Raw genomic sequence first — 26869 nt, forward strand, 5'->3', positions numbered from 1 at the left:
CGGGGAGGATGGACAACTCACCAAACGGGGCCCAGCTGCAGTCCGTCTCGTTGTCTGCTGGCCGGTGGGAGGGGGTGCCACTGGCTTTCTGGCTCTGGCTTTTGAATTCGACCTCCTCCCCGTGCAGGGCAGTGCAGTACCTGTGGAGCTCGCCCTGGGACACCCGCGGGTGTCAGAGGCCAGAGAGAGAAAGGGCACTCAGGTGAGGCTTGGTGGGCTCGCAGCAGAAAGCCCTCCTAGGGCAACCATGTCCTGGGGGGTGAGGTCCCTCCTGCAGGACCTGCAGAGTGCCCCTGGGACTGAGGCTTGTCGGACCCTCCGCGACACACACACACACACACACACACACACACACGGCCCTGAAGACGGTGGCTCTGAGCAGCCACAGAGCTGGAAGCTGCCTGCCGCCATCGCCGTCCTGGCACCACCTGCCCACGGTGAAGAATGGTGCCGTCCTGCTAGATTCAGACAAGCAAACACTGCCCAGCAAAACAAGAGAACAAGCCACAGGTCCACGCGACGGTGAGGACCTCTCCCCCAACAACAGAAGCGAGGAGTGCCAATGGCTGGACTCCTATGACCCCGGAGAACAGGCATTGAACCCTCGGTGGCGCTAGTGGGACCTGGAGTCACCTGAAGGAGCATAGTGATGGGGGACAGGGCACATGGGCACTGGAGCTGGAAGGGAGCCTGACCTTAGGCAAGGTGACGACTTCCAGAGTGAGCATGTAAATATTTGACAGGCTAGACACTTAAGATCTGGGGACACTACTGTGTGCAAATCATACCTCAGTAAAACCACTAAACAGCCGGGGCAGAAGGCCACCAGCCCAGCAGGCTGTCCGCAAAGCCGGCAGGCATGCCAGGGACACAGGCCCTCTGGGGGAAGGAGCGCGAGGCCCGGGAGCTCTCTGGCTGACGGGTGTGGGGGCCCGGGCAAGCCGCTCTCGCCCTGCCTGTGCACCCGCCTGTGGACAGGGCTGCCCCTCCTCACCCCCAGAACTCCTACAGGGACCCACGGTGCTGGACACCACGTTCCAACACCGTGCTTGGGACTAGGCACCCTCGAGGAAAAATGGCCTTGGCACTGGGGCTTGGAGGTGCCAGGAAGAGTTGCAGGGGTGGTCACGGGGGCCGTGTGCAGGGCACAGGGGATGTTCCTTAGGGAGAGGAGCCCCACTTCCAGAAAAGGGCCACGCGACACCGGGACCCATCTTGTTACAGGGGAGCGTCCATGCACCTGTCAGTCTGCCATTCAGCTCCCTGCCACCTGCTGTGGGTTTTCTGGGTTTTTCACTCCAAGTGGCTCGGAGGAAGCAATCTTCCAGATTGAGGGCAGACAGAAGACATCTTCAAGGTCAGGGAGGTGGTCCTTAGTGGGAGCGGGGGCTCTACAGGGCATTCCTTACTGAGCGGCCACCTGAGAGAGGCAGGGGGCCTGGGGGGCATGAGGAAAGCAGGCCCCAGGAGGAGCATCCCCCCAGGTTGGGACACAGGACAGGGGGCACAGAGCTCTGCCGTGGTGCAGCGGGTGGGGGGCAGCCGGAGTCCTGCCTACCGCCCTCCTTTGCTGGCACCCGTTTCTTCAGGAGGCAGTCACCAAAGAGGCTGATGACCTCCGAACGGCTGCCCTTGCCAGGGCTGTGGTCATCCTGGTCTGGACACCTACTGGCTCTGCATGGACACACGCCGCTGGGACCTGGCACGGCACACGGGACTCGGCCACCTTGTGGTCCTGTGGCTTTGTCGTCAGCACTGGGCGAGCTGCTGGAAATTCAGACTCTGCCCTAAAAATTAGCTGAGGGCTCCGCTTTACAAGCTCAGTTAAGTCTCTGCAAAATAGCTTTCTTGTCTCCCGCCTTGGATTACTCAGCCTCCTCTGCCCCTGCCTGTGCTCCAGGCTCGCCCCGTCGGATGTGGCCGCGAACATGGAGGGAGGCTGGGGAGGCCGAGCCCCTCTTCCTGCACGCGTTCCCCATTCCCCTGATTTTATGCGTGGCTCCTCCTGTTTACCAGCAGAAGTCAGCCTTTCCCTGGGCCCGACCCTGAGCAGCACGGTCCTCCCGGTTCACGTCCCACAGAGAAAGCTCAGGCTGGCTGGGGGAGGACCAGCCTGCTGAGGAGCTCGTGCGGGGGCTTATGTGGGCGCAGGGGGGGCTGCAGACCACTGCTCCACGCAGGGTTTCACATCCTCTCCCATCACGTCATTGTCCCAGGGAGTAGCCGTAGCGAGAAACAGAAAACGTTGGAAGGGTCCCTTCTTGTTTCAGGAACAAGCAGAAAAGGTTTTCTGTGTGGTTCATCCCGTGGGCTCTGTGCTGGGACCTCGGTGCCAAGGTGCTGGCTTCCCGCCTCCGAGAACGGTGTGGGGACCAGTCTTCCCAGGGCCGCTTGGAGGGCGCAGTCACTGGCAGCCATGGGCAGGGGGCCCCCACTCACAGCCAGGCCTCAGCCCCCACCGAGCCCCTCCCGCTGGAAGCACATCTCCGCCCCTCCGGGCCGCTGGAAGGCTGCACAAAAGCAAGACAAGTCTTCATATTGCTGTGGCACAAAGGGTCCTGCGGATGCTCGTATCACCACATGCTGGTTTTCAACGACGCTACTATGTTTTCACATTTCAATGAGTTTTATTCCCAAGTCTGGTGTTTGAGGAAAAATTACGGATTAATTAGACCAAGATGAGCTGATCAGAAAAATGCTCAGCAGGTGACGGGCTCGCATGTCACAATGTGACAGCATTAGGGGGCTAGTCCTTATTGTCCCAAAAGCAGTTGCCTTTGCCAATTTTTACGGAGTGCTTCGACAGATAACATGAACTCATCAACACGTGACACCGGGCAGTCATTAAAAGCTGGGCAATCAGAAGACTACGTGGCATGGAGCACTCGGGGTACACGACCCTCGAGGTCATCTATCACCGTCTATGTGACCCACGACGCAACAGCAGCAACAAAATACACAGCAGATGCCACAGGGACTGGAAGGTGGGGTGAGGGCGGAAGGGGACGGTGACCAGAAGATGGGAGGCCAGAGAACAGCCACGGAGCCACAAACAATGCGGGTGGGGGGCAGGGGCGGGCAGGGTGGGGTGCGGGGTGTTTGTACTTGTCCCCTTCTGCAGATCCATCTGCAGCCCTAGCCCGTCCCGCTGCCCCCACCCAGCACTGGGCAGCGAAAGGGAACCACGTGGGACCAGCGGGCAACAGGGCCCTTCCAGGGCGACGCTGTTCTACACACATGCTCGTCCTCACAGCCACGAGGCACACACATCCTTACTCGGAGGTACATTTAAGGAAGACTGCTGTTTAAGCTTGGAACCCGAGCCACATCACAGAGCGACTATGTGTGCTCCCTCAGTCATTCCACAACTGGGTGGGCCACCTCCTGGGTCCTCAGGCCCGTCTGGCCCTATGGCTACAGCCACACTGCTGGCTCTGTGACTGAGCACTAAGCCAACCTGGCAGAGACCAGGCAGGGGTCACAACTGTGGAGAGGTGACAGACGGTGGGAAGGGCAGGTCAGAGTGGGATGCAGGCCTTATCAGCAACCCCAGGAGAGGGGTGGTGGATGCACGGTGAGAACTCAGGGTGCGTGCATGCATGTGTGCACATGTGAGTGTACATAATCCACATGGGGGGGGGCATGTGTAGTCAGCTTTCTGTGGTTCACCAGGTGGTGCGGGTCCTTTATCCTTTTATAAATCTCTGGGTCACAGGGGCGCCTGGGGTGGCTCAGTGGTTGAGCATCTGCCTTCGGCTCAGGGTGTGATCCCAGGGTCCTGGGATCGAGTCTCACATTAGGCTCCCCACAGGAGCCTTCTTCTCCCTCTGACTGTGTCTCTCATGAATAAATAAAATCTTTTTTTTTTTTTTAAAAAAAAGAAAGCTCTGGGTTACAAAAACTTTTCAAGCATTCTCTGAAAGAAGTCCTGAAAGACAGGAAGTTTGGGTGTCTGTGGTGGTGTGAATGCCTATTTCCCCCAAATTCTTGTGTTGCAACCTGACCTGCAAGTGATGGTGGTAGGAGCTGGAGGCCTTTGTGAGGGAGCAGGTCGGGAGGGATCCTCATGAACGAGGTGAGTGCCCTTGAAGAGGGGACCCCAGAGAGCTCCCGTGCCTCTTCCCGTGTGAAGACCTAGGAAGGCAGCCAGCTGCAGGCCGGAAGAGAGCGGTGACCAGGACCCCACCACACCAGCACCCTGGCCCGGGGCGTCCAGCCTCCAGAACTGTGCAGCACCCAGTCCATGGGATGCTCAGAGCAGCACAAGCGGGAGAAGGACACACAGCTGGTTGCACCCAAAGCACAACCTGCGTGTGGCAGGTGGTCTGAGGGAACACAGGTGCCATAGGGCAGCAGTGCAAACACACACTCACTACACCGGGGTACAGAACGAGGGAGGGGAGCTTTCTCCTTATTGCTAATTTTTCAAAACTGGAATCATTGCATACAGACTTAAGTACACCTTAACACTTCTTACTCAAAATATCCCCTTTTGAAATCTTTGTGTCAACTGGTTTGGCTCTAATTCTTTTTTTTTTTTTTTTTTATTTAGTTACTGATTTATTGTTTTTTTATTTTTTTGATTTATTAGTTTTTTAAAGTTTATTTTACTTTATTTTGGGGGGAATCTCTGTGCCCAACACGGGGCTTGAACTCACAACCCCCGGATTGAGAGTCACGTACACTCTTCTGACTGAGCCAGCCAGGAGCCCCCCCAATTCTTTTAAGTGGTTGCACATGTCAGAATACAGACTGGCCATAATTTACTCAAACTTGCACCTGATTAGGGTCACATAATATGCAGGGTCTCCCCCGCCTTTTGGCTTTTTTTAACGTAAGCCGTGCTACAATGAGGCACCCATGCAGATTCTAAGAACGGACCCTTTCATTCTCACGGGTGAGAGTCCCAGGGCAGGCTGAAGGGTGCATGTTTTTTACTTTCGGCAGGTGTTCACAGAAGGCTCCTGGGAGGCCTGGAGCCCTGCATCCGGTGCCGCCGGTGACCAGGGCTCATGTGCGGTCAGGTGGGGTGTCAGGCAATCCAGTGCTCCTTCCACTGGCCTTTGTGATCACTCACAAGCTTGCACACGGCTCATCCAGTTTGGCGAGATTCCGAATCCTTGTCTGTGAACCACCTCTCCACCCACCCTGGCCGTCCTCCTTCCGGTTTACCAACTTCACACCCCTAAGACAGACTTAATTTTGTTCTTGGATTTTTACTTATTACACTTAAATCTTTACTTCAACCATTTTTTTAGATGATAAGGATTCAACTTTACTCTTCTAGATGAACAGTCAGCTGTGCTCACGCCCTTTGCTAAAGAACCTACACTTTTCCCGCCACCCCCATCAACCAATGCCGAATTTGCTATTCTCTTCCACTGACCTCTTGGTCTGTTCTCATGGAATACCATAAAAAGTAGATTACAATGGCTTAAAAATGCTATCTTTTCCACACTCTCCTTGGTCATTAACTCTTGGACATTTTTCCACATAAATTCTAAGATGATTTTGTTCAGTTAAAGAGGCACTGCTGAGACTTTCCACTGGAGCTGCCTTCTGCTGAAGCATTCACACGGGACTCCGGCCTTTCCAGCCAGCAGCTTTCCCACCCAAAGCCAAGGTGTGCACCGCCAGCTTTCCCAGCTGTCTTCCATCTGCTGCTGAGCTTTTCCTAGCTTCCTCCTTCCAGGCTCTGTGTGTGCAGAGAGGGCTGGGCGCTCACACTCAGCCCGCGGGGGCACACGGCTGCCTGCAGCTCAGGCTCCCCTGAAGTCCCCCGCATCACGAGGCGGGGCTGGGGCGGCAGGGGGAAGGGAGGAGGGCTGTGTGCGCACCCCCATGGGCTCCCAGCCCCTTTCCATCGCTGCCACCTTTGCTTCTTTTTGCTACACCAAGATGACGTATGTCATGTCCCTCTTTAAATGTTATTAAAGAATATGAACCATTTTATAATTCACAACAACTGGTGATCAATTCCAGGCAAGCAATACAGGCTACAGATAATTCAAAGTAATCCTTGCATCACCAGAATTGTCCCTAGCTCTAGTTTTATAAATGAGATGTGCTAGAGCACATAAAAGCTTTGCAAGGCGTTATAAAGTTTAAGTACATAGTGGAACATTCTATCTTAGGAAACTGTGCGTGCGGCCAATCCACGTTCAAGCACAGCTAAGATGCAAAGTGTGAAAATCTCTTTGTGGCAGAAAATCCAGCTGTGGGGCTGTGGATGTACTCGGGTGCTTCCAATGCCCTGCAGGCCCCGGGGCACAGAGGTTGGAAGCAGAGTCCCCACAAAATTCACCGGAGCTGGCAGTACCCTGCATGAGGGGACTGGGCTCCCGAGTCCCCAGGCCGCTGTGGGGACTCTGGTAAGTGATGAGCAGGTGTGCTGTGTGGCGCCACGGGCTTCAACAAACCCTGGGACTGAAAGAATGTTTCCAGGGGGGCTGATGGGACCCTGCTTCATCGTGACGCCGCTCATCGGTAAGCCCCAAGCTCCTTACAGGAGCCGGGAGGGTGCCTGCAACACTGCTACATCCCTTCTTGGCTGAGTGAGGCCCCTCATGATGTCACATCAAATCCAAGTGTCCTGTCCTGCCACAAAGATCCTCCAGAGGCCAGCGGGCCTTCCCCACCCTGCCTGTGTCCCGTCAGAGCCTCTGCCCACCAACCGGGGCCTCAGGGTGAGGGCTCACCCTCCACCTCCTACTCCAGGCGTCCACTCCTCATTCCAAGCTCAATCCTGGAACCCCCCCAGACTCTGCAACCCCTCTTGCTCCATCAGCCCCAAGCACTCACTGGGACCTCCAAGAGTCTCTTCCATTTTTATAATTAGCCTTTTCTCGAGCTGTACGTATGTTTCGCTAACAAGGAAGATGGAGAGTGAGTGGTAATATTTAAATGTAGTGGCTGGGGTGCCTGGGTGGCTCTGTGGTTGAGCATCTGCCTTCAGCTCAGGGCGTGATCCCAGGGTCCTGGGATCGAATCCTGCATCGGGGTCCCCACAGGGAGCCTGCTTTTCCCTCTGCCTGTGTCTCTGCCTTGCTCTCTATGTCTCTCAAGAATAAATAAATACAATCTTCAAAAAAATTAAAAAGAAATAAATGTAGTGGCTGGTCCTTGGGGCGATGTTACAGTTCCTGGTTGGGTGCAGTAAAGCCCACTATCTCTTGTGCCTCTTTCGAAAACCACATTTTTAAAGTTCTGCAAACATTTCCACAGCCATTAAAACTCAGTATATCAAAAACTTGAGGATTCTGCAAGTGACCTAAAAGACATGGAAGCTTCCCGATTACTAAAGACCAAGGAGGAACCATAGGATTCTTTGCATAGCTGGATGCTGTTTCAGTACACTGGGTATTCCTGGGGAATGGGGAACATCACACTGTCTGCAGAAGCCGAAGCCTGGCTCGGCATTGCCTGTCCCATTGGCCTGAAGACAGAGAGGCGAGAGCGAGCACTCAGCCACCAGTGGGAAGGGAGGAAGTGTGGCCACAGAGGTCAGAACTCCAGTGCTAGACCTGGGTCCTGGCCTATGACTAAGTGAGGGAGGGGGCAATTGAGCTGTCAATCAGCAACCTTGGTGCTGGACAATTTCCTTGTTCCTTCAACAATCAAGAGTCAAGCCTGTTGACACTTTATAGGCAAAATGATGTAATTCCACTGAGGGTAAAAGAATTATCCTGCTTCTTCTCCAGTTATAACTGGCTACCACGTAGGATCGTCTAATTTAATCTTCTTTTCTCACAGTGCAGTTAAATGCCTGCCGAGCACTTTCCTCCTCACCCATTGCTCAAACAGAAGCTCAGGGTTCTAAGAATAATAAGTCACCACCACAGCCAGACTTAGGATCAGAGCACAGCAACAGTAGAGGCGCTCTGGGGAACAGTTTAAGACTGGATACATTCAGAGGGAAAATTCACAGACGGAATAAATATTTAATTAAGCTTGAGAATTCTGCAACTACCAACTAGTGTCACTGAAAGTATATCACCTCTAAGATGCTGAACCCTAAAAACGTCTCCAAGATTTTCATTTCAGAAAAGAGAAACTAACAAAGCAGGATAACCTGCTTCTAAACCATCTGTTTCCTCCATTTATCTCACCGCCCTCCCCTACACCCTCCATATCCCCCCACACCCTCCCCCCACTCCCAAACCAGCTCCTAAAGGGACCTCTGCCTCCTTACAGAAACTGCAGGCAGGATATGAAACAGGGGGCTTTTTGTGATTTCTTACCTTAACTATGCTGATAGGCTTTCGGGACAGGTGGAAACTTGCATACAGCAAAAATGTCAAAATAAAAATGAAGGCTCTGTACCTGAAACACAAAGCAGAGGTAGGTAGAGGGTGACGTAAAATAAAATTCGTTAAGAATACATTATATTCCCCTTGCCTCCAGAGACATATCTAGAAGCATGTTGCGAGGGCCGCTGTCAGAGACATCAGTGCCTGTGCTCTCTTCCAGGATTTTTATGGTTTCAGGTCTCACATTTAGGTCTTGCATCCATTCTGAGTTTATCTTTTTTGTTTGGTGTAAGAAAGTGGTCCAGTTTCATTCTCCTGCATGGGGCTGTCCAGTTTCCCCAACAGCATTTGTTGAAGAGACTTTTTCCTGTTGCATATTCTTGCCTCCTTTTTTGAAGATTAATTGACTATGTATAATCATGGATTTATTTCTGGGCTCTCCAGTCCATACCACTGATCTATGCGTCTGCGCCAGTACCATACTGTTCTGATCCCTCCAGCTTTGTAGTGCGCCTTGAAATCTGGGACTGTGATGCCGCCACTTTTTTCTTTTTCAAGATCGCTTTGGCAATTCAGGGTCTTCCGTGGTTCCATACAATGGTTAGGATTGTTTGTTCCAGCTCTGTGAGAAATGCTGCTGATATTTTGACAGGGACTGCACTGAATCTAGATTGCTTTGGGGGGTATACACATTTTAATAGTATTTGTTCTTCCAATCCATGAGCATGGGATGTCCTTCCATTTATTTGTGTCTTCTTCGATTTCTTTCATCAGTGTGTTACAGTTTTCAGAGTATAGATTTTTTACCTCTTTGGTTAAGTTTATTTGTAGATACTTTATTGTTTTGGGTACAATTGTAAATGAGATTGTTTTCTTAATTTCACTTTCTGCTGCTTCATTATTAGTGTATAGAGATGCAATGGATTTCTGGATGTTAATTTATTTTCCTGGACTTTTCTGAATTTATGTATCAGTTCTAGCAGTTTTTGGAGGAGCCTTTTCAAGTTTTCTATACATAGTACCATGTCATTTGCAGATAGTGAGAGTTTTATTTCTTCCTTACCAATTTGGACGCCTCTTATTTCTTTTCGTTATCTGCTGTGGCTAGGACTTCCAGGACTATGTTGAATAACAGTGGTGAGAATGGACATCCTTGTCTTCTTTGCCTTAGGGGAAAAGCTCTCAGTTTTTCCCCCTTAATTGTGACGTTCACTGTGGGTTTTTCATATAAGGCCTTTATTATGTTGAGGCATAGTCCTCTAGACCTACTTTGTTGAGGGTTTTTATCATGAGTGGATGTTATACTTTGCCAAGGGCTTTTTCTGCATCTATTGAAATGATCATATGGTTTTTATACTTTCTCCTATTGATGCACCATATCACATTGATTGTTTTGTGAAAACTGAACTATGTTTGTATCCAAGGAATAAATCCCACTTGATTCTGGGATATGATATTTCTGATATTGTTGGATTTGGTTTGCTAATATTTTGTTGAGGACTTTCACATGTATATTCATGAGATACTGGTCTGAAGAGATAAAAATCCTTAAAGGGAGCACATGAGGTACTTTCTCTGACATTGGCTGTAGCAACATTTTTCTAGGTAGGTCTCCTGAGGCAAGGGAAACAAAGGCAAAAATAAACTACTGAGAGTTCTCAAAATAGAAAGCTTCTGCACAATGAAGGAAACAATCAACAAAACTAAAAGGCAACCTACAGAGTATCATTGCAAATGACATATCTGATAAACAGTACCCAAAATACATGAAGAATTTACACAACTCAACACCAAACAACAAATAATCCAATATAAAATTAGGCAGAAGACATGAACAGACATTTCTCCAAAGAAGACATACAGATGGCCAACAGACATGTGCAAAGATGCTCAACATCACCTGGCATCAGGGAAATGCAAATCAAAACTACAATGAGAAGCTACCTCACACCTGTCAGAATGGCTAAAATCAACACAAGAAACAACAAGTGTTGTTGAGGATGTGGAGAAAGGGGAACCCTCTTAACACTGCTGGTGGGAATGCAAGCTGGTGCAGCCACTCTGGAAAAGAGTATGGCGGTTCCTCAAGAAGTTCAAAATAAAACTACCCTACTACCCAGTATTGGCACTACTGGGTATTTACTCCCAAAACACAAAAACACAAAGAGATGCATGCAATCCTTACATTTATAGCAGCATTACCTACAGTGGCCAAGATATGGAAGCTGTACGTCTACCGACAGATGAATGGGTAAAGAGGTGGTATGTATATACAATGGGGTATTAGCCCTAAAAAGGAATGAAATCTTGCCATTTGCAATGATATGGACGGAGCTAGAGGGTATCATATGCTAAGTGAAATAACTCAGTCAGAGAAAGACAAATACCATATGATCTCACTCATGTGGAATTTAAGAAACAAAACAAATGAGCAAAGAGGAAAAAAGGAGAGAGAGACAAACCAAGCAACAGACTCCCAACTAAAGAGATCACACTAATGGTTACTAGAGGGAAAGTGGGCAGGGGGATGGGTGAACTAGGTGGTGGGGATTAAGGAGTGCACTTTACAGGATGAAAAGTAAATAAATAATACACTGTAACTGTATTTTAACTTGTCTTATGCTGTGTATAATTCACTCAGCCCTTTATCAATTATTAATCCTATTTGTAACATCACCATAATACTACATTTAAAAAATTTGCCATTTTTGCTTCCTGCAAATTGAAACTATTTAAATATTCATTTAAAAAATATCTACAATCAAAGAGAAATTTGGGATGTAGAAGATGAACAGGGTTCGCAAAGTAGACAGAAAGAAACCATTATCTGGTTTGTCACAGAATTAACGGCAAACTTCTTATAAGCCTGTATCCTGGGCATTGAAGATCGTATCTATTTTTTACTTTTAGCGTCTGTGCAACTTTTTAGAAGGATGCAAGCAAGGCAGGAATATAACTATGTCACTGACCTCCATGAGAAAGTCAGTGATGCAGACATGCTGCGAACAAGGCCGATGACATAAGAAAGCCTCACCTAAAGCCCCGCTTGATTCTTGATTTATGTGAAAAGCAATCCATGAGTAAGACTAATGTGAATCAGAGACTAAAGAAAAGAAGATGCTGGAGCAAAAAGATAAAAGTTTATTCCAGCCTCAAAGTTTGAACCACTCTCTAGAAAAGTGTTTCTTGGGGAAGGAAACCTGCCAGCAGGAAGAGTATTTGGCAAAAGGGGAGAGCAGGGGCCCCAACAGGAAGGCAAGGCAGGCCCCTCGTTTCAGGAGGCATAGCCGGTAACCCTGAAGAGCCTGCCTGGTCCTGGCTTGAAAAGGCCAGTGACTTTCAAACAGAGCGGCCACCGGAGTGGACAGTCACCTATGGCAGAGGTATGGGCGCCAGAAGGCATGAGGCAGGGCTCCACCTCACCCCACCTCAGGCATGCACGCTCACCCCACCCAGGCAACAGGGTTCCCTTCTCCAACCTCCATAGAACAAAGTTCTGGGACTGAGGCAGCCCCAGGACCTCCCAGATCAGAGTCTCAGAGAAGGTTCTGGAGCCCTCAAGGAAGCTACGTGACACCCATTCATAGGTGTGTTATCAAGGAGGAGAATCTGAATTTCATCATCAACCAGCTAAGGATTTCGGAAGAGTGGCTCTACTTCAACCGGCCTTGGGTTCACACTCTCTGGTCTCTACCTAGACATAAACAGAATATTCTATGCACAAATATTTGATTCTTATTAAATACATTAACAAATTTATAAATAGACTAAATCCAGAAATAAAGAGCTCCTCTGTGTCCAGAAAATGTCTGCAGATCCCCAGGGGCCCTCATGCCCCCAGTATTCCTTGATGGTAAAGTCTAAGTTTTCGGGCCTTAGTGGCCAACCTGGGCCTCCACTCTCACCTCTGGGCCTCTGTCCCCATCTTCTAATGGACAGTCCCTGCATGGAGGTCTCACCAGCGAGGGCCCAGTGGGGGTGAAGGTGGTTTCCCTGACTGCCCTTGCTGGGGGATGCCCCATGAGCACAGGGGCCACGGGGTGGGGGCAGTACATGCTTCTGGACTGAATTGCACTTTCCTCGATGAATCAGCCTCTTTGGGGAGCTAAGTGCCTACAGGCTGGCAGGGCACTCTGAGAGAAGCTGTCCCGCAGTCAGAGCAAAGGGTGAACCTACATAGCAAACTAGAATTCTCCTGGACACAGACTCTAAGTCTCCTACTAAACAGGAAGCCCTATCTTCTATTTGGCTGGTGTCAGGACTGACCCTAGTTTCTCTATTTCTCTGTCCTTCCTCTCTTCCTTTCCTTATCTTGTTTATGTAGGATTAGAGGAGGATAAGAGCCAGCGGTTCAGGCTGCCTTTTCCCTTCCAGAAGGTTCTGAGCACAGCAGTCACATCGATACACCTGTCCTAGAGAGTGAGCAGACATTTCACTTCTGCGGGACTAGCCAGGGTTATGGGACCGGAGGTCTATACGACCCTCCAGACTCCTTTTCCCACGTTGTAATTAATTCTATCCTCGCTTTGTTTTCCTTTATCATTTATGAAGCAGGATTGTGGATAGTATTTATTTCCTATTATCCATTTTGCACTGGGCTAAATCCTGTCCCCACCCCCACCCCCGCCAAATTCAAGTCCATCCAAAAACCTCAGAACCATGGAAACCAAGTCCTGTGGATATAATCAGTTAAGTTGAGGTCCTACTGAACCCACATATGACCTCAGATCACACGAGATCCTAAATCCAATGACTGATGTCCTTATGAAGGCCGTGTGAAGACCTCCACATGACCGCAGAGGCAGAGCCACGATACGGAAGGCCAGGGACTGCCAGCACCCCAGAAGCTGGAAGAGGCAGGAGGGACCCTTCCCTGGAGCCTTCAGAGGTGCACAGCCCTGCCCACACCTGGATCTCTGACTTGCAGCCTGTGCCCTGTGAGGCCCCACCGTGGGTGGTGCTGTCCCAGCAGCCCCAGGACACTAACGTGATCCGATACCTACATGTTTGTTTGGTGTCACATTTAGGTCTGGCAATATAACACGCATGATTACAAATGCGCTACAGAACCCTTCCGCTCCTCGGCATGGCGCTTGCTTTGTGCTTATGTCTAGCGGTAGCCTTGTTCACATCCGCAAGCACGCTACAAGAACAGCGCTGGGGTTCATGCCAAGATTCTAGCAAAAAAAAAAAAAGCGCATCTCAGCGATGACAGCACAGGACAGGTGTGCACCCCAGACTCTCCTTAGCCACGTTCTTGAACATCACACGTGTTCCCAGGTGAACAACAGCATGCTTCAATCTGAGAGATGTGGGGCACAGTATCTGTTTCCACGTCAGTGTTATTTATTGAAGTCACAAGCAAATGAGAAATAAACGCTTTAGGTGAGAGTACCTGAGCAGTAGGATCCTGCATAAAAATTAGTCCAAAGATGCCCTTAATTGGGGAACAATGAAACCACACACAGCTATGATGTGAGTCCTTTCTGGAGCATCCTAAAGCAGAGACACGATGTCGGTGCCACTGGCACTGACCACCTGGTAAGGGGCTATCTGCCCCTGTCTGTCCCTCAGGGAAGCGACACTTTTTCCCTCTACGTGATTAACAGGGAGTCTGTGGGGACATACTTGGAGCTGACGTGGCTACCCTGTCCTTCCAGACTCCCCCACAGAGTGTGTCCACTGGAGACTGATGTGAAGCTGCGATCCTGAGGGTCATGGAACGGTGGCCCAATGCTGGCCCTGCAGCTCTACTTAGCAGCTGGCATCCTCTGGCGAGGGGCTTCCTCTCTCCCACTCGTGCATGCACTTATTTACAGCAGTGCCAGCTCATGGGGTTCTTATTTTACTCAACAGGCTAATCTGTCACCAGTATCATTTATTTTAAATTTCAAATCACTCCAGATTTAGCCAGCGAGAGCCCTTCATGTTCTAGGATCTCCTTATTTTCTGGTACAAAATATTCCTGACTCATCCTACTTTGCCTGATGGCCCAGCCCTGACTTCGGCTCAGTGTCCAAGGACACCTGGCTCCCTGCATGGGAGATGGCACATAGAGACCAAGATCCGGCACCCGTTGTGCTCACCGCTGCCAAGGTACTGCGGGAACACCACGGGCCTCTTAGCAGGCAGAGGTAGGGCCTGTGACTCACACACAACCCACACAACCCCCCCACACAGCACACGACACACACGTACACAGCAAACACACCACACACACCCCAAACACAACACACACAAAAGCACACCAGACACACATGCAACCACAGGTATCTATTTCTCCGCCCTTCTCTCCAGCTCTCCCTGGTAACGTTATTTCCAAGCCAACAGCACCTGGTGCATTCAGCCCCTCCTGCACCCACACTCGTAGCTCCTTCACCAGCAGTGAGAAGTTATCCCCCATTTGTGGTGTTCCCGACAGAAAAGCGTGAGCTGAATCTAATCATGAGGAAATACTAGAAGTCCAAAACAAGGGGCAGTCTACAAAATAAATGGTTTGTACTCTTCAAAAATGTCAAGGTCGGGGATCCCTGGGTGGCGCAGCCGTCTGGCGCCTGCCTTTGGCCCAGGGCGCGATCCTGGAGACCCGGGATCGAATCCCACGTCGGGCTCCCGGTGCATGGAGCCTGCTTCTCCCTCTGCCTGTGTCTCTGCCTCTCTCTCTCTCTGTGACTATCATAAATAATAAAAAATAAAAAAAAATTAAAAAAAAAATGTCAAGGTCATGAGCAGCCTGGGTGGCTCAGCGGTTTAGCACCGCCTTCAGCCCAGGGTGTGATCCTGGAGACCCGGGATCAAGTCCCGCCTCAGGCTTGCTGCATGGAGCCTGTTTCTCCCTCCGCCTGTGTCTCTGTGTCTCTCTGTCTCTGTCTCTCTCATGAATAAATAAATAAAACCTTTAAAAAAAAAATGTCAAGGTCATGAGAGACAAAGAAAGGCCAAGAGCCAGCTTCAGATTAAAGGAGACCAAACCCACAGGACAACTTGGACACAACATGTGATTGTGGGTGGGGTCCTGGACCAGGGGAGGCTGCACAAGGCATCAGGGCACATCTGCTAGGACTTCTGGATGTGGACTGTGGATTAGATCCCGGTATCACATCCATGCTGTTTCCGGATTCTGACCTTCATGCACAGTTACAGGACAGCACCTTATTCATAGCAAATCCACACCAATATATTTAGAAATAAAAGGGCATAATGCCTCCAAGTCATTCTCAAACGATTCAGGAAAAAAATGTGTGTGTGTGTGTGTGTGTATACGTACCTCTACATACACACACATGCACACACACTCATATATATACACACACAGGGGGTGGAGGGAGAAGCAAATGAGGCAGAAAGTGAAGGTGTGTCTGCTGGCTGAGCCCTGGCCCCAGCTGGACTAGCTGCATCCAACAGACCCTCGACCCAGGCTTACTCCACCCAAGACTCAGCATCCCAGGACAGAGACCAGTGGCCACCCTGGGTCCCAGCCTGCCTCCTGGGGGACATGGGCTGTACGAGAAAGGCCATGGGAGCAGAGCCTCAGGCTCTCTGTCGGGAGCCACACTGGACCCGAAAGTCCTGAGACTTACCCACCTACTGAGGCAGGAAAACTAAAGGGACCCCCAAAAAAAACTGCTTTCCCTCCCTTTTTCCTGCTTCTATTTTTGCTAGGACCCACACCCTGCCTTACACAGCTGTTACAGAACAGATAACAGATGTCCTCCTCGTAAACCTCCTGGAGTTAATGATTTCTTTGGAGTCTCCCAGCACAATAGATAACATCTGAGGAGTGACTGGGTGGAGTCATCATGAACTTTCCCAAGACCACTGAGTCACCAAGACTACTGGATCCAGGGCATAAGTGACTTACAGCGGACAGCTAAGCACGTGTCTCTGTTCCGGATTGCTGATAAGACACAGGCACAGACCATCAATAAAAACCCCAGGCCCCGAGCAAATGCAAGACTCACTCTTCTTTCCTTTCTGACTCTCCCCAATGCCCGGCCTGTATCCACACTCTCTGTGTCTTTAATAAACTCTGTCCTTCCTTCCTCTCGCGGCTCGTGTTTGATTTCTATCTTGCATGAAGCCGAGGGCCTTCCTGGCTGGTCCTGCGGGGGTCCCCCACCCCCGGCTCCCGGGACCCAGCCAGCCTGTCTCAATCCCACAGCTGCCCACGAAGGAGGGAAGTCAGGTCCCCAAAGGAAATCAAGGTGTTGTTAGGAAGGGCAACGCCTGGGAGAAAAACGGGAAGCCCTTCGAAGGAACGTTAAAGCCAACCCTCTTGCCTTACAGCGAAGGAAGCAGGGATCTAGAAAGTAAAGGTCAAAGAGCAAGTCTGAGGCAGAGATGGAACAGATACTGTATATCTTGCTACCCAAAGTGCCATCTATGGACTCAGGGCGCTGCATCCCCTGGGAAATGCAGACTCTCAGGCCCCACCCCAGATCTCCTGACTAACCATTTGCACTTTAACAAGTTCTCGGGTGATGCACATGTATATGAAGTGTGAGATGCCCTGCTTAACCAGTGCCTCAATTTAAAAAAAGAAAGAAAGAAATGTGTGACACACGATATCTCTGGTCTTTGTGATAGTCTTAACAATTTTCTGTTAGTTTGAAAACTGTAACAAAATAGTTACAAAACAGACAAGGAGAGTAAAGGTAAGCACCCACTGGGTGAAAGTAAGTGTCTAGAGCTTGTGGCCGGGTTACTGGTAGAAATGAAGTGATAAGAGAACTGTTCTGGAAGGGAGGCAGAGGTCTGGGGTGACATCTGGGGCCCTGGGGGTGCCCACCAACCAGCAGGGGCCTGAGAAGAAGGAAACGGTATGACGGCCACAGTGGGCTGTCGTGGCAGAGATGAGGGGGTCCAGAAGACGCCACTATGGCAGAGAAACGATTTTGAATAGTTCAACTATTTTGAATAGTTGGAATTATTTTGAAACTATTTGAATTCCAAAAATTTCTCACCTGCCTAAAAGCACAGCCACCTAGAGCTCAAGTGCCATAAAACTCTCCCTGGGAGCAACCGGGGGAGGCGTCTCTTCTTACTGGACATGAGAAGTATCCACCGCACCCCCAACCAGATGCTGCCATAGCACTATCAGATCTCCCATCCAGTCCCCAAAGGGCCCATTTAACCTTCCCAAAAGTCATTTGTTTTCCCATACACGCCCTTCTCCACCTCCTCTTCTCTTTCTAAGACGGCATAGAAGCCCTCTGAGTCATGTTCTTCAGCAACCTCCAGTACACACATGACCACATCTGTCTTTTCTAGTTTAATTTGCATGCCCCCAAGGAAAGCACATAAGAGGGTAGAGGAAAACTTGTTCCTTCCCAGTAGAGACCAGCAGGGAAGAGCAGCCTTTGGGGGGTGGGGCGAGAGGATGGAGAGCCTGGCTCTAGACTGCCCTTGCCCTCTTCTTCCTCGAAGGAGTGTGGGACTCCGGAACCTGCTATGAGAAGGGCTGTGAGAGCACGCAAGGAGAGCTTGTGTTCTGGTCTGCCGCTAACCTGTTTAGATTTCATTTTGTCTCAGCACGTTCTGCCCCAGCTAAGCCACTTGCTGGGCTCAGTGCTCATATATTTATTTCCTCCACAGCCATTTTAGGATCGTGCTGGTAGCCAGTGGTCCTTTTTTCTGTAGAGACGGTGATGATTACGGAAACTACCAGAGACCAGGAAGAAGTCCAAACACTATCTGTCACTGCCAGAACCAAAGAGGAAGACAACTTAGCAACGTTCCCATCAGTTTCCACCACTGATAAGCCATTCGCCGGTCACACGGGGAGGCCAGACATGCACACGCGCTGTATGCTGACGGCCCACATCTACGCACAGCGCTAGGCCAAAGGACCAGTGCGCCAGCACTCACCACTGATCCCGGGAGAACGAGATGATGAAGCGAATGCCGGCGGGGAGTGGAGCCATTTACGCCACACTGACCGTGGAGCTCTGGTCAGAAGAGAGGACGCTTCATGGACAGGTTATCACCCTGGCTCTCCAAGTATTTCTCTCTGGCCCCTGCAGCTCACACGAACCACAAAGTGCGTCGAGGTGTCCTGCTGGGTCTCGCTTGCCCTCTTCCTTCCAGCAGAGGCTCGGCTCTCTACGAGGAGAAGGAGGGGTGAGAGGTCAGGTGTTCCGACAAGGGCGCGGTTTGAGTGACATCCTGTGCGGGTGTCAGCCAGCCCCGACCAAAGCTGGACTTCCAGCACGACCCGAATTCCCAGCACGAGAGCTACGAAGTAGAAGCAGAGCATCTACTCTCGGGAAGCTTGTTCAAAGCTCACAGAAATGACTTCCACGTGGAGTTCTGATGACGGATATACAGACCCAGGGTCCACCTCCACCTGGGAGGCATCTACAGACCAACACATTTGCTCTTGACCGCAATACTCTATGGAGCCAACGTCAGTATTCACGTGAAGCCAGTATGTGCCCAGTGGTCACATCCTGTGCTCAGTTACCAGAGTGTGTCCAGGGAATTGCACTTGCTCGATTCCACCCACTGTCGACCGGGCCACCTCTGAGCTGCACGAGCAGAGAAGCACACACATCTGGATGAGGTGGCAGGTCATTAAACCAATCATTTAATCGTGGTCTTAGAACCAAATTGAAATGCATCTAATGTGACGGGAAGGAGCCTTACTGTGTGTCTGCCTCTTCATGTCTCCTCTCCTGTGCCCACCTCAGAGGCCATGGAAAATGACCCCATTCCGAAGTTAGGACTGAAGACAGAGCAAGACAGGAAGGAATGGGCAGGGGAGGTCTGAGATCGTCAAGGATGCCCAGCACACTAGGTAGGCCTGTCCTGTCCCAAAGCCAACCTTGTGGCGTGTTGTCAGTCTATCCTCTATGCTTGGCAACAAGGACTCTTTTGGACCGATGTGTTAGGTAACACGGGACCTGGTGCATGTGGGGGCATGGCTTGTTGTGTCTTAACACCTACTGAAAATTCACTGGTTTAAAAGAAAGCTACTTTTGGGCAGCCTACGTGGCTCAGCGGTTTAGTGCGGCCCTCAGCCCAGGGTGTGATCCTGGGGACCCAGGATCGAGTCCCACACTGGGCTCCTTGTGTGGAGCCTGCTTCTCCCTCTGCCTGTGTCTCTGCCTCTCTCTCTCTCTCTCTCTCTCTCTCTGTCTCTCATTAATAAATAAATAAAATCTCAAAAAAAAAAAAAAAAGCTACTTTTGAGTAAACGTTACTCTCAGTTTTAAGCAGCTGAAATTTATTTAACGTCTTCAAACAACTTCCTTGGGGTTACAGGCAAGCAAAGCACACAGTTTAGTGGGAAGGCTCCAGCTAAATTTACGAGCCCGGGCCCCCCACCCACTTCAGTCCAGCCTTCCCCCTTCACACACTGCGCCCTCATCAAGGGTCTCCCTGCACGCTTTTAGTCAAAAATTAAAAATCCTTGCTGCGTTTAAATCCCAGGACCCCGGCCCTGACCCCTCCATCTCTCTCAGGGGGCAAGGGAGAGGCTGTGCCTGCTCCAGCCAAAACTATACCTTTGCTTCCTCCAGCCTGCCAGCCTGCTCCCGGCCCCCTTGACCCCGGACCCACCGCAGCTGACCTCGGGCTGTGTGATCCCAGGTTCACCACCAACTGTCTGCTCCCCTGCTGGGCCAAAAAATAGGGATGATAGCACCTATGTTTTTAGGGTTCTTATGAAGAGGAAAGGAGCTCATCCCAGGAAAGCCCTTAGCACCAGGCCTGGTATGTGGGAGATGCTCAGTAAAAGGCTCCATAAGAAGGAGCCACGACTACAAGCAGCTGCCCCATTCCCATGACTTAGGTTCAAACTTAATGCCCAGCAAGTGCTCAAGAGATGTGTTAAACCGATCTCCACAAATGCTTCAAAAAAATGTTTTTGTTCAAAACCTAGCTTTAAAAACTATTTTACTAAAATTCCGTTCAAAATGAATGGACTCTCGTTTGGGCTTTGAGAAACAAATTTTGTGACAGTGACTTCAGAGTAAAGGATCTGATTTAAATTTAATAATGTCTGAAAATGGATGGTCAGAGTCCACTTTCTCCCTCTGTCCAAACACTGCTTATCTAGGCCTGGCGTGTCGAGGAGTATTCTATTGCCATCTGAATCAATCAGTCAATAAATCTCAATTCTGATAAAACCTGTAATTTAAAATAAAATCCAGAAGGCACAGGAAATCAGAGCAAGAAAATCTGAATTTTTTTCTAGATAAATGCAGGTTCTTCCCCTGTAAAAAGGTGAAAGCAAGTGCTATACTTCTCATGGTAAGTGCAGTTCATCTGTGGAAAGGCAGAAATTTTACATGTGTGATGTTACGAGCTCAATTTAATGAGGCTCCTTCCTCAGAGCCCAGGGGGCCCTGTGAGGTCCCCTGTGAGGCATGGTGCTCCCTCCCAATGTGGCTCGCCCAGGGGGTTCAGGTCCACCTTCTCTCAGCCCCATCCTCCTTCCCACCTCTTTTCCTCTGGCCTGGCCTGTCCCTTCCCGAAGAGCACTGGAGAACGAGGCAGGGCACTAGCTGGACACCCTGTGTTTGGCATAAAGCCCAATTCCATAGAAAGAACACATAGTCTTTCCGCCAGTTGCTCTTTATAGGCGCCCCTGGAACTCACTCCAGGGGAGAAGTCAGACCCCCGGCGTCCCTGTGCCATTAAGGACGATGACCTCAGAACCCTCCCAGACAGCTCTGTCAAAATCTGTTACCTGGCACGTATACCCATGTTCTGAAGGAGCCCAAACCAGGCAACTAGAGAGGAATGACCGGAGGGAAACACGCATGACCGAGCCGCGCCCTCGGGGGTCCGCGGGCGACCCAGCCGCCGGAGCATCTTTGAGTGCTCTCCCAGACTAGACAAAGCCCGAAAGAAAGTAATGGAACAAGTAAGGGCCTTTCCAGAACGCAGCGCTGCTGTAAATCATCTAAGCAGCCCTGTGCAGACTTTAAATAATCTGCTTAAAGACAAAGTTTTCAAAGCGGGTCTTATTCTAAGGCAAAGATGGGGAGGGAGGTGCATGTCCCCCCCCCCCCAAAGTATTTTTTTTTTCTGGAAAGAGAGAGAAGGGGAGGATGAATACAGCTTCCTTTCCAGGGAAAATACTTTCTATGGCTTGCCCTGTAAAGGCTCTATTTCACACTAAAGATCAAGGGCAGGGGCCGCCAGCTCTTGCTGCGGTTTAGACACCAAGACCCGTCGGTCCCTCCCGACCTGCACCTTCCCCACCAACGAGCCCGGGGTCAAAGGCGACGCTCCAAATAGAACCTGCAGAGGCGGCCGGGCCGCTGGGGGGAGCCAAGGTCGGGGTCGTGGCCCAGGAAGGAGCCGGGCAAATCCGACCGGTCACCAAGTCCGGCAACTTCCCACGATTCGTGGTGCCGGTGGGCGCCCGTCCCCGCCGCGGCCCCGGCCCCCCCGCCCACGTGCAAACCTGCGGCTGCGGACTGCGGCCTCCGAGCGGTCAGACGCTGACCCCGAGGGTCCGGGTCCGCGGGGTGCCGGGCGGCGGGGCTGGGCCGGGCGGCGGGTCGGAGGCGGCGGGGCCGGGCGGCTGTCCCGGGCCCGCGGCCGCGCCGGCAGCTCCTCCCCCGCGGCACGCCCACGCCCACGCTCACGGCCCGGCGGCGGCCCCCGCGGTCCCCGCGGCCCAGCCCGGCGGGGAGGGGCCCGCGGACCGCTCGGCTCGCCCGGATCCCGGATCCCGGATCCCGCGCCGCCGGGCCCCGGAGCCGCGGAGGGAGGCGAGCCGGCCGGGCCGAGGCGAGGCGCAGGCCCAGCACAAAGGCCGGCGGGGGGCGGGGGCGGGGCGGGGCGGCCCGAGCGCAGGGACCGGCCCCGCCGCGGCAGGTGCGCGCGGAGCCCGCGGAGCCCGGGGAGCCCGAGGCGGCGGCGCAGGGGGCGCAGGGGGCGCAGGGGTGCGCTCGGCCCCGCTCGGCCCCGCGCCGCCCTCCCCCTCCCCTCCCCCCCCCCGCGCCTCACCTGCCGCCCGACCCGCCGCGGGCGCTTCCTGCTCGCGACTTCCTGGGGCGGCGCGCGGAGGCCCCGGCGGCCCGGCGGCCCCTTTCACTGTGCGGCCCGTGGGGCGCCGGGCGGCCCTCCCCTCCCCTCCCCTCCCCTCCTCCCAGCCGCCCCGCCCCCCCCCCCCCCCCCCCCCCCGGGCGCGCCCGGGTCCCCAAGGCACCGCCCGCCGCCGCGCCCCGGGGCGACCCCGCCCGCGTCCTTGCACCTGCCGGCGCCCTTGGCCCCAGGGTGGTCTCCCCAAGGGCCGCCCCCCCAGGCCGCGCTGCAGAGGGCTCCCGGGGCTCCCGGCCTTCATGCCGCTGCCCCTCCTCAAGGGTCCGAAGCTGAAACTGGAGGAAGTGAAAGGGGCCCGCGGTCGCCGTGCTGAGCCTCCCGGCCACGCCTGTGTGCGCAGGACGCGCAGCTCAGACGCTTGGGCTGGAGGAGCCTGACTCTGGTCACCTGCGCCCCTGGCACCTCGCAGGTGCCCTCACGGACCCTTCCAGTCCACCCAGAACAGTTGTTCCCTACCCCGCTCTCACCTCCGGCCCACAACTGACCAAGGGCCCGATTATATTCCTACAGGCACCCCCAGAGCGCCCTAACTGGGCCCAGGAGCCCAGCTCCCAGAAGAGCACCTCCCAGGAAGAGCAAAGTGAAGCAGAAAACACATTTTGCGGATGAAATTCCAGGAAGGCGGCTGCCCCTGGTTAGCACAATGCTTATGGCTAAAAGCAATCCAAGGCCCCACGCTAAGTGCCCAGAGGTCTGCAGGGACAGTGGGTCTGGGCACAGCGACCTGCCCCGCCCCACATCTCCCTTGAGCCAGGAGGTTTCCTCCTCCCCTGCCAGGCCTCACAGTTTCCCCTGGAGCCCTGTTCTGTTTCTAGAACACTCTGCTATCCTTTTCTGTTCACTCACTTGTGTAGAATGCACCACTTCTCTGTTGGTTTTTTTGAGAGTATGTGGGGGTGGAGGGGTGGGGGGAGGGGGAGGGGTGGGCAGACCGAGGGAGAGAATTCTAAGCAGACTCTCCCACTGACCGGGAGCCAGATGCTGTGCAGTGCTCCCTACCACAACCCTGAGACTGAGACCATGAGCCAAAATCAAGTTAGACACTTAACTGAGAGCCATGCGAACACCCCCATTGGCTTTTGAGAAGTGCTCTCGATGCAGAAAGGAAACCTGACAGCCTCAGGTGGCCCCAAGGTTCAGCCACAGGACACCAGCTGGGCCCCCTCTTCCGCCAAGTGAGACGGCCCCAGGCCTCTCAACTTCTCTCTCGCTTTGGCTGGGTCTCTGTGGGCCAGTTCCTTCCTTTCCTGAGTCTCCGTCCTTGGTGATCCCCAGAGCAGCCCAGTCTGGCTCCCATCTCTCCCCCAGCCACCCCTGCTCTGGTTCTCCCACGGGTTCTACTAGGGCTCCCAGCCTCTCACGGAAAGTGTGCACCAGCCCCCCACCCCACCTCCAAGCTCTCCCTCAGGCACCCTCCCCACAGCTGCCTCACTGCCCTCCTGAAGCAGCTGGGACCCTGTCCTTCCTGATGGAAACCCTTCCCGATGCCCCCTGGCCCACAGGAACAAGACCTGGTCCCTTGGTAGCTGGACAAGGCCTGACCCCACTCCTGCGGCTTCCTGCCCAAGCGTCAGGGCAGCTCTGTGGCTTCCAGGAGGCGTGCTTTCTCACACACTGACGTTTCTGCCCTGCCTGCCCCACCTCAGCCTTTCCTCCTGGGCTCAAATATCTCTGTCCTCTCAGGCAGCCCGTACTGCGTTTCCTGGGTGCCGCAGAAACCAGTTTATCCTGACTTGTCACAGTGACTCGGTACTAGTTATTTCTAAATCTAGCTGGAGAGATACTCAGGGTCTTGCCCTGACTCAGAAGGCAGCGGCCCCTGTACATGAGCTGCCTCAGAGGAAATGGTGTTTGTATGGCACACTGTGGACAACCAGAGGGGGCCGGGGGGCCTGTATGAGATTTGTTGAAAATATTAGTCTTTTAATTTTAAGAGGATTAAAATATGAATCATTCATAAAGTATTAAACTTCTATACAATGATAAGAGACACCTAAGGTGTTTACCTAAGGTGACTGGCTGGCTCAGTCAGTGAAGTGTCTGCCTTTTGGCTCAGGTCATGATCCTGGGGTCCTGGGATCGAGTCCTGCACTGGGCTCCCTGCTCAGCAGGGAGCTTGCTTCTCCCTCTCCCTCTTCCCTTGCTGGTGCACTCTCTCTGTCAAATAAATAAATTCAATCTTAAAAAAAAAAAAAAAAAAAACCTAAAAAAGTAGTAGAGCAAATACTGCAATTTTTTAAAATTTCCAAATAAAACAGTTCACATTTGAAATGAGAACCTGTGGTTGCTTTGATGAACATACCAGGTTTGGTGTTTAAGGCAGCTGCAGGGAGGCTCAGGACAGAGGGGACAGCTCAGATGTCACCACTGAGATGCTTGCTCTGGGCCACCGATAACTTTTAAAAAAATGTCTTAAGATATTATTAATTTATTTGAGAGAAAGAGACAGTGCAGGGCGCGGCAGAGAGAGGAGGAGAGAAGAAATCTGAAGCAGATTCCCTGCTGAACTCAGGAGTCCAAAGCGGTGCTTGATCTCACGACCCTGAGATCATGACCCCGAGATGACGACCTGAGCAGAAATCAAGAGTTGGACGCTCCACTGACAGAGCTACCCAGGTGCCCTGGGTAACGTTAGAGCCATTTTTTTTTTTTACAATAAGTTGTACAATAGTAGAAATTATGAAGAATCTAACAGCTCTTCCTTTTCTTTCATTACCACGTAATACGGAAGTTTCTTGCGAGGGTAGAATGACTTCCAATCCAGTGGAACTTTTTAAATCCAGCGTTTCAGAATCGTGACGAGGTGTGCAAGGCCAGAAGTGGCGTGTCCTCCAGCTGCCACAGACCCAGCCTAGGGTTCCAGGTGGATGAACCCACGGGGGGCCCAGCGGGGGCTGTCAGCCGAATGCTCCCGGCCTGGTGGGGCCTCTGCTCTAACCCTAACCCGGAGCTTCTGTGCTTGCTCTGAATTTGTTCTGATGTGACTTCAGTAAAGGGAACAGACCAAGTCAGAGGCACGTTTGTTTTTAGTCAACAGGTGTTTACCGCCTGCCGACAGGGACCTGCCCCGTGCCAGGCACAGGAGGCCTGAGTCAGCAAGAAGCCTCAACGGAGCAAAAGACGTGGCAGGAATAGGCCGGTCCCCTCAAGATGAGATGCACAGGAGCGGGAGGAAGGGGCTCACATTCACGTCTTGGCGCAGCCGTGACAAAGCCCCTCAAACTGGGCAACTTCCAGTGTTGCTGGCAATCCTTGGTGTTCCCTGGCTTGTAGATGCACGGCTCCCGTCTACCTGTGTCATCACACTGGGTCTCCGCGTGTCTGTGTCTCCCCTCCTACCAGGACACCTGTCACACTGGATTGGGGCACACCCTGCTCCAATAGGACCTCGGCTTCATGGCTTGATTACATCTGCGGCCACCCTATTTCCAAATAAGGTCACGTTCTGAGGTACTGAGCAGGACAAGAATTTGTGGGGCGGAGGCGGTGTGGAACCGGCCTGTGCAGGGTGTAGGGAGGGTCACAGGAGCTGAGGCTGCGGCTGGACAGAAGGGGCCCTGGGTAGGGATGTGGCTGCTCTCAGGTGCTGGCCCCGCAGGGAGGGTCACCTCATCTAGACCAGCTGATCACAGGAGGGGACATCTCAGGAGCACACAAGGGGTTGGCCAAGAGAAGGGACGCGGTCCCTGCAGAGGGAAGCAGGCACGCACGAGAGCCCAGGAAGCAAGGCAGGAGGCTGGTCTAGGAAGCAGTGTCTACCCAGGCCCACGGGGATATGGTTGCCGGGGAGCACGGGCTGGAGAAAAGTCTAGGAGGCCAGAGCAAGGGGGCAAGGAGACAAAGGAGCCAGGGCTGGCCCTCAGGTGTCAGGCTTGGGCAGGTACGGAATTAATACAGTCTCCATGGAGAGGGACACAGAACATACAGATTTGGGGGGGCAGGTGGGAGAGGAATTTATTTGTGCTTTGGAGCATTTGTTCCCAGGGGACCTGCCAGTGGAGATGCTGACTGGAGCTGGAGGTGTGGTTTAGAGTTTCTGGAAGAAACCCAGGCTGGTGAGGGAGGCAGCAGGGTATGGACAGCCATGGACGCAGGGAGAAGCTGGCCCAGGCAGGAGGCAGACACTGAAGCCAGGGGTGCCCACACTTAGGGGCCGGGCAGAGGGAGGAGAGGCTGGAAGCCGCGGACAGAGTAGTGGGAGAGGCCGGAACAGGGCCATGTCCAAGGGCCCAAGGAGGGCGGTTTCCGGGAGAGGATGGAGGGGGCCGCAGAGTCAGGCTGCACAGCAGTCAGGGTTCACAGGCTTTGCCTAGAAAGGGGGGACTGAAGCTTCCACGGGGGCGGGCAGGCCGCTGTGGGGGAGGACTGAGTAGGGAGTGAGGAAGAGGAGGCAGCATGAGCAGACGAGCCTTTCAGGAAGGTTGGCAGAGCCTGAGGAGGGCAGAAGGGGGGCACAAAGCCGGGGAGCAGGAAGCAGGCCTTAAACGTCTGGGCATTTTCAAGCAGGTGCAGAAGTTGAGAGAACACTAGGACGGAGCCCCAGGTACCTGTCACTCAACCTC

At 52.6% G+C, this 26869-nt stretch overlaps 1 protein-coding gene across 7 annotated transcripts in view; it reads right to left on the reverse strand.

The window, feature by feature from the left end:
• SLC37A1 (solute carrier family 37 member 1) overlaps positions 1-26869 on the reverse strand; it is an 80223-nt gene that overhangs the window by 40494 nt on the left and 12860 nt on the right. For 3 of the 7 annotated variants that reach the window (XM_072739746.1, XM_072739744.1, XM_072739747.1), the window contains exons 3-5: positions 18117-18350; positions 8241-8322; positions 22-154 (exon numbers count right to left, since the gene is read on the reverse strand). In XM_072739746.1, coding sequence (XP_072595847.1) covers positions 22-154; positions 8241-8322; positions 18117-18172 — 271 coding nt within the window. In that variant the 5' untranslated portion in view covers positions 18173-18350. Of the gene's footprint in view, positions 1-21; positions 155-8240; positions 8323-18116; positions 18351-21663; positions 21801-22211; positions 22326-22458; positions 22668-22774; positions 23060-26869 lie in introns of those variants that run through there. The other 4 variants (XM_072739745.1, XM_025983352.2, XM_072739743.1 and 1 more) reach the window with 4 other exon arrangements.

Source organism: Vulpes vulpes, chromosome 15 (assembly GCF_048418805.1).
Source record: "Vulpes vulpes isolate BD-2025 chromosome 15, VulVul3, whole genome shotgun sequence".
Lineage (NCBI taxonomy): Eukaryota > Metazoa > Chordata > Mammalia > Carnivora > Canidae > Vulpes > Vulpes vulpes.